We start from the raw sequence: 22,886 nt of genomic DNA on the forward strand, positions 1-22,886 counted from the left end.
AAAAGATTTCTATTTCAAATAAATGCTGTACTTTTGAACTTTCTATTCATCTGTGAATCCTGAAAAATAAAATGTATGACGGTTTCCACAAAAATATTGTGCAGCACAGCTGTTTTCAACATTGATAATAATCAGTAAAGTTTCTTGAGCAGCAAATCTGCATATTAGAATGATTTCTGAAGATCATGTGACACTGAAGACTGGAGTAATGATGCTGAAAATACAGCTTTGATCACAGAAATAAATTACAGTTTAACAGATATTCACATAGAAAACAGCTGTTTTTACTGTATTTTATATATATATATATATATATATATATATATATATATATATATATATATATAGATAGACAGACAGATAGATAGATATAATTTTTATAAATTTTATATTTAACATTTTATATTTAAATTAATTAAAAATGTATTTTAATTTTTATAAATTTTAACAATGTATTTTTGTGTATTTATGCATAACTATACAGAAAAATAAAACATTTATTTTTTCTCTTACATAAAATCTTCACAATTTTTACTGTATTTATGATAAATAAATGCAGCCTTAGTGAGCAGAAGAGATTGTTTAAAACATTATATATATATATATATATATATATATACGTGTGTGTGTGTGTGTGTTTTAATATATAATTAATTAATATTATATTTACTATTCAATATGTGACCCCAAGATTTTTAATATAATGTACAATATGTGATGTCAAGATTTTAACACTTTTTATTAAGTATTTCTCCAGAACCATAAAAAAACATTTATTTTTTCTCTTGCATAAAAGCTTACATAAAAATGTATAACCCTCTGTCTTTTGGTTTATTTTAATTAAAAACATTTTTCAGGCTCAGATTCATTGAACTCTAGTTTTTAAGAGTTATATTTTGCCAAGTGACATTGTATATTTTTCTGTAGAAGATATGCATTGTGAAAAGTGCTGCACAAATAAGCATGCACTGAATGTTTAGGTCTGACTTTTATTGAGCTGAAGTTGCTGCTGTTTGACTGAGAAACAGGAACCTGTGACACACCAGACTTCTGTGTTTGTTTATGGATGCATTCGTGTGTTTGTGTGCATGTGTCCGTCACGAATGAGCTGTCCGTGGCTGGCGTGAAGACCTGACTCACACACACACACACACACACACACATCTGTCGGTGCCCGTCAGGCCTGCGCTGTCTGTGTGTTTGAGACGCATTAGCAGACGTGCTGCGGTCGATGCAGCGTCTCACACAACAGCAGTAGTTTAGTGTTTCTGTGTGAAAGGTCCTGATGTCGGGCTGGACGTGTCAAGTGTTATACGGTGGACATACTGTCCTGCGACTCAGTTGGCATCAGACGGACAGATAGAGCACTTCTGGGTTTCTTCTGAATGGATGTGGTTTTGAGATGCTCACGTAAAACTGATCTCTATCTTAAAACACACAACCCAGATACAAGAATATCTTACCTTAATCATATTTTTTGATGCTATTTATATGCTAGCATTCAAAAGTTTGGGGCTGATAAGATTTTTTAACATTTCATGTCTCTTTTGCTCACGAAGGCTGCATTTTTTTGACTGAAAATACAATAAACACTGTAATGTTGTGAAATATACTTAAAAAAATAAAATTTAATTAACTTCTTTCTATTTTATATACTATATTATATCATTTTTATAAATATTATTATTGTATAAAATGTATTATTTTTTATATTAGATCATTTGTTACTTTTATATTATATTAGAATATGTATATTTATTATTTCCATGATGTAAAGCTGAATTTAAAAATATTTATTATAATTTTATATTTTTATTTTTATTTCATTTATTTCATGATTTCGTTTTTAGGAAGTGTTTTATTTCAATTTATGCTTATATTATTATTATTATATAAAATGTATTATATTTTACATTATATAATTTGTTAATTTTATAATATATTAGAATATTTATATTTATTATTTCCATGATGTAAAGCTGAATTTAAAAATATTTATTATAATTTTATATATTTTTTTTTATTTCATTTATTTCATGATTTAGTTTTTAGGAAGTGTTTAATTTTAAATTAATTTTATAAATTTTAATTTTATTTGGATTTTTTTTTTTTTTAAGTTTTACATTCTTATAATTTTAATAACTGCTGTATTTTGATACCTTTTATTTTAAAAATGTTTATTAGAATGTAAACTTTTAATGATTTATTCATTTTCAGTAAGTGTTTTATTTTTATTTTAAAATCATTTACAGTATTTCATGTATACATTCCTATTTTAATAATTTATAGTAACTTTTGACTGTTTTTATTAAATATATAGTATATATAGTATGTATATTTTTATTTATATATATATATATATATATATATATAAGAAATTTCACTATTTTTTATCAATAGAAAGTTCATCATTTATTTAAATAGAAATGTTTTGTAGCATTATTTGTAACATTTTACCATCACTTTTGATTAAATTAATTCATCCTTGATTAATAAAAAGTATTAATTTCTTTCAAAAAATGACAAAAATGACCTCATTTATCATTTAGCAGATGCAAAGCAGCGTAGCATATAAATGAGGAACACAAGCAGCGATTCATCACATTTGCTCTAATGTACATGCTTTACTTCCTAAAGTTGGTGTGTGTTTTTGATCGCCAAAACCTCTTATCCTGCAGAACAAGTTTGAGCGAGGTGCATCCCGTCGTGCCATGATGAAAAATGGCAGCAGACGTAATAACATATTGGGCATCTGCTGTGGATGAGAGTCTTAAGTACACAGGGCTGAAGGACAGATGTTGTGGCGGCTGCGGCGTCCGCTCTGCTCCTCCCCAGTTGTTGTGAATCAGGTGGACTCATTTGTAATGCTTTAGCTTTATTGAAGCGCTGAAGAGAGAGAGAGACGGCCGGACACTCTGGAGCGCTGCTCTACTTTCAGCAAACTTACAGAGACACACACACACACACTCACTCACACACACTCAAACACACACACACACACACACACACACACTCACACACACACACTCACTCACTCACTCACTCACTCACTCACTCACTCACACACACTCACACACACACACACACACACACACACACACACACACACACACACACACACTCAAACACACACACACACACACACACACACACACACACACACACTCACTCACACACACTCACGCACACACACTCAAACACACACACACACACACACACACACACACACACACTCACGCACACACACACTCACACACACACACACACACTCACTCACTCACTCACTCACACACACACTCAAACACACACACACACACACACACACACACACTCACACACACACTCAAACACACACACACACACACACTCACTCACACACTCAAACACACACACACACACACACACTCACGCACACACACACTCACGCACGCACACACACACACACACACACACACTCACTCACTCACTCACACTCACTCACTCGCCACGCGCACACACACACACACACACACACACACACACACACACACACACTCACTCACTCACTCACTCACTCACTCCTCACTCACTCACTCACACACTCAAACACACACACACACACACTCACGCACACACACACTCACGCACGCACACACACACACACACACACTCACTCACTCACTCACACTCACTCACTCGCCACGCGCACACACACACACACACACACACACACACACACACACACACTCACTCACTCACTCACTCACTCACACACACACACACACTCACTCACTCACTCACTCACTCGCGCACAGACACACACACACACACACACTCAAAAACACACACACACACACTCACTCACTCACGCACACACCAGTAGGATGTGTTTCATGGTTTGTTATTTGTTATTAGACTGTACTGTAAACTGTCTCGTTACACCAGCGATTCCCAAAGATTCTTATCAGCCGAACCCCTTTGAGCGAAAATACTTACTTCAAGATTTTGACTTAATATTTCAATAATTTAACAACACATTTGCATGTACACAGTTCTCTGATTTGGTTTTATTTGAAAGTTGCAAATAGTGTTATTTGGAAATGATTAATTTATTTCAATTTTGCATCATTCTCATGATTTTAACTTTTTTTTGTAAGCATTGTATTTTCACTGCTTTTATTAAAAATATGTAATATAATTTTACATTTTATGATTTAATTCATTTTTAGCAAATGCTTTTACTTTGATTTGTGTTCATTTGGAAATTATTTGTTCATTTCAATTTGACATTTTTATGATTCGAATCATTTTTAGCAAGTGTTGTGTTTTGTCAGTTTTTAATTAAAAAATATTTATTATAATTTTTTACATTTTTCTTATTTCTTTTTAGTGTTTTATTTTTATTTATTTATTTATTTTTTACATTTTTGCATTCTTATGATTTTAGTAATTTTTAGGAAGAGTTGTATTTTGAAAATTGATTATTTAAATTTTTACCGTCTTACGATTTTACTATTTTAATTTTTTTTTTATTTGTGTTGTATTTGTGTTTTTATTTTTTTAAATATTTATTATAAAATTGAATTTTTACAATTTTATTATTTTTTAGTAATGGTTTTCTTTTGATTTCTTTTAAATATTTATTATAATATTTTAAATTTTTATGATTTATTTTTAGTGTTTTTATTTCAATTTTACATTCTTATGATTTTAATCATTTTAGTAAGTGCTGTATTTTGACTTTTTATTTTACAACTATTTTAATTTGACATTTTTTATCAACTCACACACCTTCAGGGGTTCACAAACCCATTTGGGGAAAGCCTTTGCCTAAATCATTAGTGTGGTTGTATATGTCTGTGTTTTGTGTTCGCTCTAGCTGCTGTTCATGAAGTCCAAAACATATTTCATAAAGCATATTCTATTCAATAGCATTATCCAACACCACTGAGCTTCACATTTGCAGATCTTAACTTGCTCATCATCATGTGAACGGTCCTGCAAAAAAGGAAAAGTTAGAAAACGGGCATGAAGCTCATTGTGAAGTCTGAAGTTTGTGTGAAGCGGCTGTAAAAGCCTCATGTTTGGCAGCAGGATTATGAGTTTAGATGACAAATGCATGTGTAGTTGCTCTGTTACGGGCCAGTCGCTGCTCCTCTGGTCTGTCACAGCTGAAATGAGCCGAAAGCCGCTAAAAATCAGCGAGACAGACGTTTGCCGTGATACATCCACACTTTAGTGACAGAGGAAATGGGCCAATTAGGGACAGCTTGCTCAGACCCTGCATGGGGTTAATATTCAACTCCCGTAATTAAAAATAAATTACACTTTTCCTGGATAACTATTCAAACTGTCTCTGTGTTTCTGACGTGCTGCAGACTCTCTCTGTTTTTTCATTTCCAATTCCGCAACATCTGGTGCAGTGATTTCTGCACCGTCCTCAGCACAAATTGATTTCGCTTGCAGAATACGGCAGCAGCTTTGGGTCGGTCTCTCTTGTGCTGTTTTGGAAACGGAGGTGTTTTGCTGTTGTCATGCTGTTGTTTGGAGCTCAAAAAGGTTTTACATCTAAATTTAGATGCATGCTTGAGTCATTCTTTCATTACACAGTTAAAATCATTTTCTAAAGATTTAGCTCTCTGTTCAATAAAGGTCTTTAACCCCGTGAAGCCTGACATGTGAAATAATCATAATAGTCAGAACAGTCAGAAAGTCTATTGAAACAGTTTATTTAAGTTTGCATATTTGATACTTCAGGATTTTGTGGTTCATTTAGTCATAATTGAACTTATGACTTAGTCATAATTATGAGATAAAAGGTCATAATTATGAGATTGGAAGTCAAAATTCGGACATAAGCCATAATTTTGAGGTACAAAGTTGGAATTATGACAGAAAGTCTTTATGACACATTAATTCATGATTTTGAGAAAAAGGTCATAATTATGACACAGTCATAACTTTGAGATAAAAAGTGATAATTATGAGACAAAAAGTCAAAATTATGACATCAAAGGTTAATTTTGAGATAAAAGTAGAAATTATACATATAAACATACTAAGTCTTAATTATGAGATAAAAAGTTATAATTATGAGTCAAAATTATGAGAAGTCGAAATTAACGTACTAAGTCATAATTGAGATGAAAGGTCATAATTATGACACACTACGTCGTAATTTTGAGAGAAATGTCATAATTATGATATGAAGTTATAATATTGAGATACAAAAGTCATAATTAAGACCCTAAGTCCATTTTGAGATAAAAAGCCTTAATTATGAGATAAAAGTTATGAGATTGCCGTGAGAAAGAAAATTAAGTTAAGAGAAAGTCATAAGTATGATAATCATAATTTGAGATTACAAAAGTCATAATTTTGAGATAAACAGTAGAAATTGACATAGCAAGTCATAATTATGAGATAAAAAGTTGAGTTTTTAATGGAACATTAAACAAAGACAGACAAATATATATATTTTTAAAAACCTTTATAAAGTTTGCATGCTTTCGTTTATTCAGAGACTCAAACTGAGTAAAATATGCAATTTGGTGCAGATGCTGATATTTGATGAAATATAGATGAAATTCTGATGCTTGTAAATCAATGAGATCTTAATAACAGCAGAGCAGATACTGACACAAAATGATGTAAATATCACTATATCTCCAATAATATGTCTTAGATGAGATTGAAATGATCCAAACACATGGAGTAGATTGTGTGTGACCGGTTTAACGGCAAAGTTTGATCGTGTTGATCATTTAGAGGCTTTACAGGCTGAAAATGACTGAGAGTTGTTGGCATTGGTCATATATGCGTTCATTAAACGTTGCTCTGTATTGTAGATTTTAGGTGGCTACACACTTTTGGGTTAATCTGCACTTTTACTGTTAATATTAAATAAAAGCTTGTGTATTTATTTAGCTTTCTCTCTCCGTTTCACAGGAGAGTACATAAAGACGTGGAGGCCGCGGTATTTCTTGCTGAAGAGTGACGGTACGTTTATCGGCTATAAGGAGCGGCCGCAGGACGTGGATCAGCTGGAGACGCCGTTAAACAACTTCTCCGTGGCACGTGAGTCTCTCACAAAGACCATAACTTACTACGGTCTGCAGTAAATCTGAGATCGTAACGTATGTGTATGCACGTGTGTGAATCCAGCTTCACACCTCATAATGTGCATTGTGTAAACTACATGTGTATGTGAACAGCAATAATGTTTTTATGACATGCAGTGCATGTTTACTCGAGCGAATGGTGTGCAATTTCTTAAATAAATGCAGTTTAGTTACTTTGTGTAAAACAAAGTCAGACAAAAAAAGAGACATGGAAGCTTTTTATTCCCGAAATAGAATTAAGAAAATCTTTTTATCTGGCAATTCTGGCTTTTTTGTGCCTGAATTGTGAGAAATAAAGTCAAAATTTACAAGAAAAAAAGGCTGTGAATAAGCTTGTCTCCAAAAAAAAAAAAAAAAAAAAATGGAAATTGCAACTTTGTATTTCATAATTCAGACTTTTTGCCTATATCTGGCAATTTAGACTTTTTTTCTCACAATTCTAAGTTTATATTTTGCAATTCTGAAAAAAATGTCTGAATTGTGAAATATAAACTTGCAATTCAGAATTCTGAGATATAAAGTTTGTATTTTGAGATATAAACTCAGAAAAAGGTAAAAAGTCTCAATTACCTTTTTATTAATTTTTTTATTCCATGACGGAAATAAACTTTAAAATTGCTTTTTTTTAATTTTTTTATTCCAGGTTAATTTGCAACATGATACGTATTTTTTAGCACCTTCTGAAGTATTTGTTTTTATGAAACTTGTACATAATACACATTTTTGTTTGATAAATGCCACAGAGAAAGTTCAAAACAGAGTTTTAACACATAACACAATACATGGAAATGTGAAGCGAGAATGAAATATATTGTAAATAGAAAACTGATAGCAGTGTATTTCGTGCGTGCTTAATGTAAATATATAACTTCAGGTAAATTTGCAACATGCTAGGTAGTTTTATTTATAAGTTATTTAAAAAATAATAATAATTAGTGCATATTATACATTTAGTTTGATAAACGACACATTAAATGGTTCAAAAATGCATTTAAGACTAAAGTTGCGGCTAAGTTTTCATAAATGAGAAGCATGTATTAAAAAATATTGTAAATATAAAAGCAATCGCAGTGTATTTCGTGCATGCTTAATGTAATTTATTATGCATGGCTGGACTTGATGTTATTCTTCTACTAGTTCCATCTGACCTCCATCAACTCAAACAGTTTTGTGTTTCCTCGAGGGACGTGCAGAACATATTAAACACATCCAGGCCGTCTCCTCCAGTCGCACCTCAGCAGAATTTAGCGAAGAAGCCCCGCCATCGCTGCGAAAACTGTTGAGATGATTGAACAGACTAATTAGACAGCCATAATGTTTGTTCAAGAGAACGCTTCCTCCCTGACACTTGTGAAATATAGTGGTTATTAAGTGGCTGATCCTCATTATTTATCTCGCCGCTGATGGAGGCTCGGGTTGAAGCGTTGGATCTCAGTGGTGGTCTCACCCGGGTCCTCCATCTCGTCGACAGGCCGTTTGTGTCGTCTCTTACGTGACACATGTCTCCTCCACGCTCGCTCCTCGACATATGTTCGCGGGAACGCGCTGGCAGAATCGCTGCTGGATATTGGAGGCGATTGTGCTTTGTGGCGCTGAAAGCATAAGTTTTCCTCTTTGAGTGAGCACTTTTGAGGGCAGAGAACACAGACGCAGCTTATTTCGCCTGCTCTCTGAAGAAAAAGACGTGAGTTTGAGTTTTTAACAACTGATGACATTCCCGTTTTCCTCGGACGCACAAATCGCAGAAGCATCCGTGTGTGAAAGGAAAACACAAGCGGCATTTATTGATCATCAATATCAGATTGGCCACGTGAAGCTTGCAACTTTTTAGATGTAAAAATTCATTTCTGACATCGCAAAACACCCTTACACGTGCAAATGTTAGGAGGAAACAACATATTAATGTTGATTATTATGCAAAATGACAAAAAACGAGACTTTGCGCTGATTATTAACAAGTTTTTTATATTTACCACAATAACATTTATTGACATGATTGTGGAACTTAAAAAAATAATTATTGGATTTCTTTGATCTTTAAATATAATTCAACTAAAAAAGGAAAAAAAAATTGATAAAACAAAATATATGTATGTATGTATATAGAAAATCAATAATAAAAAAGCATGTATAATAAATATATAAATAAAAAATTATAATAAAATTTAAAAATGAACGATATATAACTAAAAATGTATGCAGTAGGGGTATACTGTTGTTTAGTAAAATCAGATAAATGCACAATATTCATGTTGATTATTATGCAAAGTGACAGAATTGTTACCATGCAAAATTTAAAGAGGTGTAAAATCAATATGTGCTTATTTTTCGCTGTTTTAGATGGACGTCTTTGACCGTTGCATCACATCTCGCTGTTTTTCCAGCGTCTTCTGCCATGAGCTTTGCTTTTTAAGATGCTGTCAAGTTAAAAAATAATTTAGCAAATTAAAAATAAAAATGCTTCTAGAAAAGCATTTTTCCCCAATTAATGCTCTCACTGAGTTTAACTTTTAGATACAAAACACAATTTCTAACATCGCAAAACACCTTTGTGAGCAAATAGTAAAGCAAGTAGTATATTATTACGCACAATATTATGCAAAGTGACAGAATTGTTACCAAACATACAACATCAGTCAAAAGTTTGGAAAAATTTAGATTTTTTTTTATGTTTTTGAAAGAAGTCTCAAATATCTGGAGGATCATGTGACACTGAAGACTGGAGTAATGATGCTGGAAATTCAGCTTTGATCGCAGAAATAAATTACAGTTTAACAGATATTCACATAGAAAACAGCTGTTTTACATTGTAATACTATTTCACAATATTAGTGTTTTTACTGTATTTTTAGTTAAATAAATTCAGCTTCGGTGAGCAGAAAACACTTCTTTCAAAAACAATAAAAATCATAATTATTCCTAACTTCTAATTCCTAATGTCTTCCAAGAGCTTTGCATTTTTAAGATCCTGTGTCAAGTTAAAAAAGATTTAAAAATTGAAAATTGTTTTAAAAATGTTTCTGAAAAACTATGTTTTATTATCACTAAAAAAAAAAAAAAAAAACTTAAAACATTTTTGGTACTATAAAATATAAGAAAATTTTTTTTAACTTGTTTTATTCCAGCTAACATTTTTCATTTTTGTTAACTTTAAGTACTAAAATAACTAAAACCTAAATATACTTAATCTAATAAATTTAAAAAAACTAATATATATGACAAAAAACGCACAGTAAAATTACCAAAACTTTAAATTTAAAAAGAGAAAATCTAAAAATAAAATCTGATTCAAAATATTAAACCTTTGTTTGCATCTCACCAACTTTTTAGATATAAAACTTAATTTCCAACATTGCAAAACATCCTTGTGAGCAAATGTTAGGAGTACATCACATTTTCAATTAATATTATTGCACACAATATCAGACAGAAAATGAGAATAATTATAACCATGCAGAATTTATGAAGGCGAGTGGAAATGATTTTCTGTTGCATGCTGTCAGTAGGTTTTAGCTTCTGTTTTAGCTCAGATTTTCCCTTATAAGGTGCATGAGTTGTTGAAGTGTGTGTAAGGTTTGCATGTGAGCGCGTGCGGAGTGAAGCGCAGTGCACCTGTTCGCTGCTCCCTACTGAGTGTGTGTAATGTAGTGCTGGAGAAACTCTCAGATAAAGATAAATGATTGCTGCCGTCATTTCTCTCGCTGTCCGTGTCTCTGGTGTGGTTTTCCCCGGATGTGTCCAGAGTGTCAGCTGATGAAGACGGAGCGGCCCAAACCCAACACATTCATCATACGCTGCCTGCAGTGGACCACTGTCATTGAGCGCACCTTCCATGTGGAGAGCCCTGAGGAGCGGTCAGACACACACACACACACACACACCTGCATACCTGCTCCTTATTCACTGTATATGTGCTCAGACATTCAACTTCATTTACAGAGAAACTAGTGTGCAAGAACCAGGGTTAGAAGCCATACAAATGCATTTATATTACTTCAAATAAAATAAAGATTAACTGAAATGAAATATATATTTTTTAAAAACCTCAGTTAGTTGACATGGCAACATTTCTCTTTTTCATTTAGTTTAAGTTGAAGTACTAAAATAACAAACTAAATAACCTAATGCTAAATAAAAAATATGAGAACAAAATCAAACACAGTATATTATCAAAAGCTATAATAGTGTGTCAGTGACAAGCACATTAAACTTTCTCTTAAGGCTGCTTGATTATGGCAAAATTATAATGACATTTATTTTGGTCAATATTGAGATCATGATTAACATGATGATTACTGGTTGACTGAAACTGAAAAACAAAACAAATTAAATTATTTGAAATTAAACTAAATAAATTACATTTAAATGCTTACATTTACATAAATTGAAGTAAACACATAATATTTATTTGGAAACAACATGCATTTGTTGAATTTTTTTTTTTTCTTGGATTTTCTTTGAACTAAAAATTAGATGAATTATATGTAAATATATTCACATTTCAATCAATTATTTATGAATATTCATATAAAACAAATATAATTAAAATAAAACAAATATAATTCAAAATAAACAATTTTATAAGAAAAAATAGATGCAACATAATGCATTTTATATAAATAAATAAATAAATAAATAAATGTATATATATGTATGTGTGTGTGTGTGTGTGTTTATATATATGCACATTTAAATAAATATATCAAATATATTTGGAAACCATGCTTTTGTTGAACATTAAAATAAATAAATAAATAAAATCAATATATATATATATATATATATATATATATATTTATTTATTTATTTATATATAATTCAACTGAAAACAAGAAAGTAAAATGCAAAAATGTAAAAAAAATAAATAAAAATTAAGTACATTATGAAAGTATACACATTTAAATAACTTTATAAAAATATATTTGTAAGCATCATGCACTTGTTAAACATTAAAAAAAAAAAAAAATCCTGGATTTTTAACTTTTAACTTGAAATATAATTCAAATGAAAAAAGAAAAGAAAAGAAAAAATTGATAGAACAAAATAAATGATATATAAATATATGCATATAATTTAAATAATTATATAAAAATGATAATTCAAAATAAACTAGACTGAAATAAATTAGATGTAGGTGTACTGTTGTTTAGCAGCATGAGATAAATGCTACTAAATTTACATATACAGTATATTAACAGGTGATTATATCCAAGCGACTTCATACACAATTAGTCATAATATGTGCAGGACAAACAGCAGAAAGCAGCATTGGTTTGCATGTTTGTTTGTGTTGTTGTTGTAGGGAGGAATGGACCAAAGCCATCCAGACTGTAGCCGACAGTCTGCAGAAACAAGAGGAGGAGATGATGGACGCGTCTCCCGAACACATGGACATGGAGATGTTTCTGACCAAACCTCGGCTCAAAGTGGTACTTAACACACACTACAACCCCAAATAATAAGCGCAGCATATTTGTAATGAAATGTAGTTCGATATTTGCTTTATTTGTCATGATAGTAAATATTCACCTCTAAATTATGCAACAGTATTTTTTATTTCTTCCTTCGTGTTCACATAAGTCCCCACGCTCACGTTTCAGCGGTGGCTTGGGGTCAGAGGTCAGATGTTTGTGACTGACAGCTGATGTGTGTTTCAGACTATGCACGACTTCGAATACCTCAAACTGCTGGGAAAAGGCACTTTTGGGAAGGTGATTCTGGTGAAGGAAAAAGCAACGGGAAAATATTACGCCATGAAAATCCTCAAGAAAGAAGTGATTGTAGCCAAAGTGAGTAAAAATATGAGAAATATTATTGTGTGTGTGTACTTCACCTGATTTTGAGAACAGTTTTGTCTGCAGTGGAATTAAAGATCTTCTAAACACATCAATTAAGGATCAGTTTGATGTGGAGTAGAAATGTTGTAGATACGTGACTGATAAAACTATAAATATTTTTATGGAATATCACAGATTTTTTCTTCCGTGTTTTAATTTTAACAGTAAACCTCTGTAGTGGCACTAAAATGTTTGCTCAAAAATAAAAGGAATTGTTAATTTTCAGTTGGTTATGTTTTAAAAGATTAATTAAATTTAAAATTTTGAATGCATATTATATTGGTTAGATTTTTTATTAAAATTTAATTAAACCATTAAAACAGAATCCAAAAAAAATAAAAATGGAAAACATTGAATATGGGGAAAATAAAACAGAATTTGGGAAAAAATAAAACGGATTTCATAGGGCTCTAAAAATGTAATCTTTATTAAATTCTAATTCAGTTAATTAGACATGCTTAGACGTGCTTTTTGATTGCTTATTGCTTTTTTTTTAACTCAACAAATTGTTTCATGATTTCAATTAATTAGACATGCTTTTGGAATAAAATTAAAAAATGAAATAAAAAAAATAGAATTTGGAAAAATAAAAAGGATTTCATAGTGCCCTAAATTTTTTTTATTTTTGTTATACTTATAACTGATTGTTGTTAAATTGCATACGTTTCATGGTTTCAACTAATTTATTAATACGATTTAATTTAGCCAATATTTAAAATTAAATGAAAAGTTGAAATGGAAAAAGTAAAACTAAAAACTTTAAGATTGTAAAATAATTTACATAAGATTTAATTTAATACTCATGAGACACTATGCTGGGCCTATTTTTTTATTTAAATAAATAAATATATATATATATTTTTTTTTTTTTTTTTTTTTATAAAACATGCATTTTTATTATATTTATTTTGATGCACTATTCAGAGTGGAAGAGAGTGTCTGAACACGTTCAGTAAATGATGTTTATCTCATGAAGCTCAGATGTGTGTTTATTGGTGTCAGATGTTTGCTCGGTGCATCATTGTCTGTGTGTGGTGTGTGTTTCAGGATGAAGTGGCTCACACACTCACAGAGAACCGTGTGCTGCAGAACTCCAAACACCCCTTCCTCACGGTGAGATCCCTCCTCATCCTCTCCTCTGTCTCCTCCTCTTCGCAGGAGGTCAGAAGTGGCTCCGATCTTTCAGGAGTTTGTTGTCTGATCTACTGTTATCTGTTTAACTGACTGATGTTCAACGGGTTTCAGACAGGTTTCTCGTGGGAATCTGTTTTTGCACATGTGGAGCAGAGATAGCAATCAAACGTGTTCCAGATAAAATCACAGAGGAAACCTACTTTATCAAACTTCCTTACTTCATTTTTTATATAATAAAAGTCCTTTAATAAGTGATTTTCTTCCTCAACATTTGTGTTTATAGAAACATTCTTAAATCAAGATAACATTTACTTGAAATGCAAAATGATGTATTACATTTTTTTCCTGAGAAGTTATGAAAATTACATTTTTATGATTAATCCTGCAAATAAATAAATAAATAAAAACCTGCCACTGGTGTCAGAAAAATAAATGTTTTCTCTTTGAATTTTGTTTATTTTTCTGACTCCACTGGCAGCTTTTAAGTATAAACACACTTCTGATCAATTTCCTAAAATTTATTTTTTAAATATGTCATCGTACACATAAATTTATATAGATTTATGAATGTTTAGATTTTGTAAAAAATATTAATACTATATATTTTTTCTTTATTATTATTATTTGATGCATGTTTATTTGTATGTAATATATATATATATATATATATATATATATATATATATATATATATTTAATTCTAATTATTGTTATTTAATACATTGTATTTATTTGATAATTTTTGATAATATTTATTTGAAAATTGCTCAATCTCTTTATCATGTGTGTGTGTGTATAAAATATTAATAATAATTATTTGTATAAAATATTATGATGTATACACACACACACTTAATATATATGTATATATTAAATTATAATAATTATTTATTACTAATTAATAGTTATTTAACACATTGTTTTATATATATATATATATATATATATATATATATATATATATTATAATTGTTATGATGATGATTATAATTATTATTGTTTAATACGCTGTTGTTTGTATTTGTGTAGGGTCTGAAGTACTCTTTCCAAACCCACGACCGCTTGTGTTTCGTCATGGAGTACGCAAACGGAGGAGAGGTGAGGATCTGGTTTACAGTGGTTTACCGTGATCTGATGCTTTAATCGCTACAGCGCTGATTTCTCCCGCAGCTCTTCTTCCACTTGTCGCGGGATCGGGTTTTCTCGGAGGACCGCGCGCGTTTCTACGGAGCAGAGATCGTGTCTGCGCTCGATTACCTGCATTCGGAGAGAAACGTGGTCTACAGGGACCTGAAGGTCAGGAGCTAGTGTAACTTATTATAACACATCTGGTCCTGCTGATCATACAGAATCATTTAATCATCTTTAATCACAGTGGTCACTTATTGATGAATCTCACAAAAACACGTGCAGGACATGTTTCACAAGCATTAATGACAGTTCAGCGTGTTTTCCTCCCAAACTGCAGCGTTAATGTGTGCTTTTTCATTTTTGACACTATTTTTACTGTATTATAGCAAAATATGACTGTAATATTTTTGGTATTTTAATCACTGTAAATTAAATGTTGAAAAATTACATTTGATGTTTTTAGAGCATTATAATGAGGTGAAATGTGCAAAAATGTCATAAAAATAATTGTAACAAATAACATAATATTAATACTATATATGTACACACACACACACACACACACATATATATATATATATATATATATAACCCTATTTTTAAAATTTGAAATTTTCATATTTATAATATATATATATATATATATATATTATAAATATGAACATTTCATATTTAAACTAATAAGAATAAATTGTATATTAATTAAATTGTGAAGTACAGTTATGTGTTTTTCAAAAATATATATATTTTTGTTATTATTATTGTATTAATTACAATAAGACTGAAAAATAATTAATTAAAATGTAGTAATCTAAATTAATTTTAAAAAGTGATATTTTTATAAAACACAAAAATGCCACAATACAAAACAAATATTAAATGTCCAAAAAAAAAAAAAAATCTGTATTTAGTATAATAACATTTTAAACTTATGTTTAACATTTTAAACGTCTTTAACGGTGATAAAATCATTGTAATCAACACCTTTGGCTTAAAGAAAGTCAGTTCAAATATATATATATTAATAATAATAATCACAGTAAATGAGTTGGTGCTAATAGAGAATCACAGGTGTGTGTAGAGTGTATTGATGTGTGTTGTGTCCAGATGATGATGATCCTGTAGGTCAGCAGAAGCAGAAGCAGTGCTTTGCTTTCTCTGTTGCAGAGCCGCTCAGGTTCATGGGAAAGTGCCGCTGTAGCAGGACGCTGTTTGTGCTGACTGCGTTCCTGAGCCGCTGGCCACGTGTGTGTGTGTGTGTGTGTGTGTGTGTGTGTGTGTGAGATACAGCTGCCAGGTGACTGAGACATGCTGATATTAAACCCCTCACACACACACACACACACTGATGCATTTCCATTTGAAATTAGGTTCATTTGGAGATACATTACAGCTGGGTTATTGTGTTGAATTGAGTTTAATTTCTTGCATTTTATACATTTTCATATCACAAACATACACAATCCAGGCCAGAAAATCACTGACACAAACTGGATTCAGAGTAATTTAGTGCAACGGAGTGTTGAAGTAAATATTTTTAAAAAACAAACATGAGTTTAGAGGTTTAGAGATATATGCCACAAAGTGCAAGTTTATTTATTTATTTATTTAATCACTGTTCATTTATTTACTTTTTAAATTAATTTATCTTTATCTACTTTTTATATATAAGTATTTAATTTTTATCTATTTACTTTTATTTATTCATTTTTCATTTATTTTTAATTAAATTATTTCTTTAATTATTTAGATTAATTTTTATTATTTTTTATTTTTTACATTTTATCTGCTTACTTATTTTATTTAGTTAGATATTTTTTATTAGCATTTGTATTAAGTTATTTATATATATATATATATATATATATATATATATATATATATACTTTTATTTATTTATTTACTTTTATTTATATATATTTACATTTTATTTATTATTTTATTTATTATTTTTTATTTTATTGATTGATTTACTTTTACTTTTATGTTGCTGGAGCTGTTGGTTTGGTTCAGTGTTTTTCTGAGATGTATTTGGAGGAAATATGATGAAAGGTGACAGTCACTGTTGTGAAAAACCCTTATCAGAGGATCACAGACTGAATGCTGTCTGTCTCTTTTCTATCGTTTTCTCTCTCAGCTGGAAAATCTGATGCTGGATAAAGACGGTCACATAAAGATCACTGATTTCGGCTTGTGTAAGGAGGGAATCACAGATGGAGCCACGATGAAGACCTTCTGTGGGACTCCAGAGTATCTGGCTCCTGAGGTGAGTAAAGAAACCAGTACAGTATACTGACCTGAAGAACCTGTCAGGAATCATCAACAACCTCTTCAGTCTCCAGTAAAGCAATTCCCAAATGATTTCATCAGCCGAGCACCTTTAACCTGAAATATTGACTTGATTTGATTGATTTTAAGTTAATATTTCTATAATTCAACACATTCACATATTCACATGATTCTGTGATTTCGGTTAAAGGTCACATGACATGTAGATAAACAAATTAAATATATATTTTTTTTTTTAGTAAGTGTTTACATTTTTTTTGTTAAATTATTTATGTGTTATAATTATTGTATTTTAAGTGTTTTATTTTGACTTTTTCTTTTTAAATTATTTATTGAATTTTACATTTTTATTATTTAATTATTAGCTATGATAGAAGGGTGGATGGGAAACACAGAATTATATATAATTTTTATTTATAAACCCTCATTCAAAGTGAAGTATTTGATTAGATTCATTTAAAAAAGTTAAACCATTTTGTTTTAATTATTGTTTTTATTATTTTTGTATTATTAATATATAGTAAATGTGTAAATAAATGTTGCCTAAAAAGCTAATAAAAATATAATTAAATGTGAATAAATAAAAAGTATGTGAATAAATGTAAACCAATAAAATAAAAGAAAAAAGTAAATAGAATGTAAATAAATAAATAAATAAGCATATAAAAGTAAGTGAATAAATAAAAAATAATATTGGTATTATTTTAAATAACAATAAGACTAAAAATATATAGTAAATAAAATAAAAATGAAAGTATTTGATGTGATACATAAAAAAAAAAAAAAAAAAGTATAATATTTTAATTTTATATATACGTATACATATATATGTAGGATGAAAAATAATGCCAGAATACAAAGCAAATCTTAAATGTCCAAAAAATATAGATGTAATTTTGAATTTTTTATATAAAATGTATTTATTGTTTTTAAATTTTGTGGTGAAATGTGACCCAGACATTTCCTTGAACATTCACTTGTGCAGTGAGAAGTGGTTGTGTGAATCTCCTGTGCTACACTTGTATTGAAGAAGCTTTAATGCAGTGAGTGTGAGAGAGTTTTGTGTGTGTGTGTGTGTGTGTGTGTGTGTGTGTGTGTGTGTGTGTGTGTGTGTGTGTGTGTGTGTGTGTGTGTGTGTGTGTGTGGGTGTGTGGGTGTGTGTGTGTGTGTGTGTGTGTGTGTGTGTGTGTGTGTGTGTGGGTGTGTGTGTGTGTGTGTGTGTGTGTGTGGGTGTGTGTGTGTGTGTGTGTGTGTGTGTGTGTGTGTGTGTGTGTGTGTGTGTGTGTGTGTGTGTGTGTGTGTGTGTGTGTGTGTGTGTGGGTGAAGGCTGGTCGTGTTGACACAGTTGCATCGGCGTTGTTTTTAGCCCGGTGTGTTGGGTTCTGTGGGACAGGGTTTGGCAGAACTGTGGGAAACGTGAGCTTCTGTCCCGCTGAAGCAGAAGGGCCACCAGCGCTCCAGCTGACCCCACAGCTGCCCACAACAACACATGATATCAGGGGACCGCGGGGCCCGAACACGCTGTGAACCGGCCTGAACTCTGCCCTCTGCTGGGGACTCTGTGTGTGTGTGTATTTTATTGTGCAATAAATGCAAAAACGATTTAGTTTCAGGGTTTAGGGTTAGTAGCTAGTTTTATTCATTCATTCATTCATTCACTTTATAGAGCACTTTACAACTGCACCTGCAGACCAAAGTGCTATACAAGCAGCATAAAACAAAACAAAACATAAAACGCATAAAAACAAGACACAACCCAACCTCTCAAAGGCTAAACAAAGAAAGTAACTTTTGACACATGCTTTAAAAACATATAACAAAGTGATCTCCTAAGTTCATGAGGCAGACTACTCCAAAGCCTTGGACTAGCAACAGCAAAGGCCTGGAGGCATCCCATGCACTGCTTTTAAAACATATAGCAGAATTTTATATTTTATCCTAAAGTCAACTGGTAGCCACTTAAGAGAAGCCAAAATAGGAGAAATATGATGACTTTTCTTAGCACCCATCAGCATTCTGCACTTATTTGCAAATGTGATATAGTGGTCTGACAGGACCCCACGTACAAAACATTGCAATAGTCAAGGCGAGACAGAACGAAGGCATTAATAACATTCTCTAAATCATTTCTCGACAGTATAGGCTTTAATAGAGCAATAGACCTAATCTGGAAAAAGCAACTCTTAGCCACAGAATTAATCTGCTTATCAAATTTCAGCTCTGGATCAAACACAACACCTTGATTTTTTACTTGGTCATGGCAATAGTCTGACCATGTGCCTAAATATGTGGCAATATCTTAGCGTCCTCTGGCAGGAACAAAAAGCATAATCTCAGTTTTAATTTGGTTTAACTAAACCAAATTGAGACATCCAGCCCTTAACCTCCTCCAGACATGCCAAAAGTAAATTAGAACCACAGTGCTCTACTGATTTCAAAGGGAGATAAAATCTGTGTATGGCCAGCCTACAAATGTTAAGACATGCCATATTTTTTAAAAATCGAACCCAGAGGCAACATATACAAAGAAAATAAGATGGGGCCAATAACAGAACCCTGAGGAACCCCACAAGTGACAGGCACAAAGTTACCATATTTCACTGAGAAAGCTCTATCGGTAAGATAAGACTGAACCACTTTAAAACCGTCCCACATATTCCAACCAAATGAGATAACGATTGATAAGAATATCACATGGTCTATTGTATCAAAGGCTGCACTAAAGACGAATAAAATCAGAGCTGCAGCATTACCTGCATCTCTGATTAAATTAAGATCATTAACTACTCTCAAGAGTGCAGACTCTGTACTATGACCTGCCTTAAAACCGGACTGAAATTTATCTGAGATCTCATGTTTACGTAAAAATTTGAAATTTATAAATAATGCCACAATACAAAACAACACTTAAATTTCCTAAAAATACCAGTATTTTCTATAATATAATTTTTGATTTTTTGTTAAACACCAACGAAGATATTTAGCAGTATCTCCTCTGTAAAAGCTTCCAAAATGTCTAAATAAAGAGCATGAAGGCATCATAACAGCAGATCATATGACCTGTTCGCTATATTAGTTTTATAAGTCATGCGTATGAGAAACATTTTCATGTCTGTTCCTCACACAAACCATCAAATGCCTTCAGAAGTTGCGTGAACTGCTGTTATAATGCTTTAGTGATGTTTGGGGGGTCCACAAACTTGTACTGCGTTCAGAACAGCAGCACAGGACAAACAAATCTAAAAGAAAATAAACATAAATAAATAAATAATATTAGTATTATTAAAAACAGCCATAAGACTTAAAAATAAAAACAAATAAATATATTTTTTTTAAATTAAGCATTAAAAATTAAACATTTAATTTGATGTGTTTTATATTATTAGTTTAAATTATTATTATTTTGTATATTTGTTATTATTATTCATATTAGAATGATTTAAAATAACAAAAAAATAAGACATTATATAAAAAATAAAAATATATATTAAATTAATATATATTAATATTTATACATAAAACTAATTACATTTATACACTGAAAAGTAAGTAAATAATATTAGTATTATTTAAAATAACAATAAGACTTAAAAATATAAAACTAAATAAATCTGTAATAAAAATATATTTTTTAAATATAAATATAACATATAACCCCGGTTTCACAGACAAGGCTTAAGCTAGTCCCAGACTGAAATGCATGTTTGAGCTAAAATGCATTGTTCTGTGTCAAGATGCACACCTTAATGTTTTCTTCTAAGGCATTTTTGTAAAAGTTGTTTAAATATCTTGATTTAACTAAGGCCTAGTCCTGGCTTAAGCTAAGCCCCATTTGTGAAACCGGGCCCTAATGTGATCAATTTAATGTGATCATTTTATTTATATAATTTTTTGTATAATTTTTGTTATTATTAATAATATTAGTAATATTTAAAATAACAATAAGACTAAAATGATGTAAAAATATATTTATGCATAAAGTAATTATATTTATACACTTAAAATAATGCATGCAAAAGAGCAGCGTAGGACATTGAGAAAACTCATGTGGGACGTCCCGCGTCACCTGTCCCTCTCTCTCTCTCTCTCTCTCTCTCACACACACACACTTCTCGGCAACTTCAGTTCAGTCCCCATGTTGACATGACAACAGGGCCCAGGCCGAGGGACGGGGGCATTGCCATGGCGACAGGTGGCCCCTCTGGAGTGGGGCCCGGGCCGCGTTACAGGTTGTTCCGCTGTAAACAATGAGCTTGTTGTGCGTCTGGAGCTCTGGAATGCTGCACTACTGTGTGTTACTGATGCTGTAATGATGGTTTTATATGTTCACTATAGAGCAGCGATTCAAAAAAGCACAAAATATGCTTATTTTATAGCTAAAAATCAAGATGTAAAATGACATCTTATTTCTTATATTAATTTGGTACCTCAACAAATTTTATTTAAAAATCAGGGTTCATGCCAGGCTTTTATTGTAATTACAAGACTGAAAAAAAAAAGTTAATTAAATTAAATTAAATAAAAAATAAAAAACGTAAACTTATTTTAATTCACCAAGTTGCCAAGGCAACATTTCTAATTTTTGTTTAGTTTAACTTTAAGTCTAAAATAACTAAAACTAAAAAAAAAAGTAAAGCATAAAAAACATAATTAAAAACTATTTGGACAAATTAAAAAATGGCAAGAACACAACAAAATTACTAAAACTTTCAAATTAAAGTGAAAACTGAATATATAAAATAAATAATAATATTAACAAAAACTATAATAGTATATCAGTGATACTAAAATAATATGGCTAAATGAGAGAATTTAAAATAAAATAAATATAAATATATAAAATAAAATAAAAGTGTGATTTCTAGACATTGAAGTGTCATAGAAATTAATAAAATATTAAGAAGTCATGGAAATTTCTATATTGAATATACATTGAGAAATTGCTTAGTAAAAAAAATAAAAAATTATAATAAACTTATGTCTATAAAACTTCTGGAATTAAAGAATGTAATTATTATTATTTAAAATACTTTATTTAATTATTTTTAATATATTACCGTTCCTAATAAGCAATTACTTGAAAAAAATACATTTAAAAAAAATTATTATAAATATTTAAATGTATTTTATTTCAGTTAACAATGCAACATTCCTCATTTTCATTTAAGTTTAAGTTGAAGTACTAAAATATCTAAAACTGAAAAGCTATATAGACATATTTTAAAAACCTAAAACACATTTAAATTAAAATGGAAAATATAAAAAGATTGAGTTGTGTGAAGTGGTTTTGCTCATCTGACTGATGGAAAGCGGCTGAAACCTGCATTGGGCTGGTTTTTGTAATGTTGTGTTATGGGTTGAGTTAGTTTACTGGGTCCAGCTGAAGAGCGTCCTG

The 22,886-nt window shown here is 30.8% G+C and overlaps 1 protein-coding gene across 1 annotated transcript in view; it reads left to right on the plus strand.

Moving 5' to 3' along the window:
• akt1 (v-akt murine thymoma viral oncogene homolog 1) overlaps positions 1-22,886 on the plus strand; it is a 55,008-nt gene that overhangs the window by 23,589 nt on the left and 8,533 nt on the right. The window contains exons 3-10 of the mRNA XM_058749100.1: positions 6,928-7,056; positions 10,843-10,954; positions 12,403-12,529; positions 12,758-12,889; positions 13,985-14,050; positions 15,101-15,169; positions 15,242-15,367; positions 17,340-17,468. Coding sequence (XP_058605083.1) covers positions 6,928-7,056; positions 10,843-10,954; positions 12,403-12,529; positions 12,758-12,889; positions 13,985-14,050; positions 15,101-15,169; positions 15,242-15,367; positions 17,340-17,468 — 890 coding nt within the window. The remainder of the gene's footprint in view (positions 1-6,927; positions 7,057-10,842; positions 10,955-12,402; positions 12,530-12,757; positions 12,890-13,984; positions 14,051-15,100; positions 15,170-15,241; positions 15,368-17,339; positions 17,469-22,886) is intronic.

Source organism: Onychostoma macrolepis, chromosome 17 (assembly GCF_012432095.1).
Source record: "Onychostoma macrolepis isolate SWU-2019 chromosome 17, ASM1243209v1, whole genome shotgun sequence".
NCBI lineage: Eukaryota > Metazoa > Chordata > Actinopteri > Cypriniformes > Cyprinidae > Onychostoma > Onychostoma macrolepis.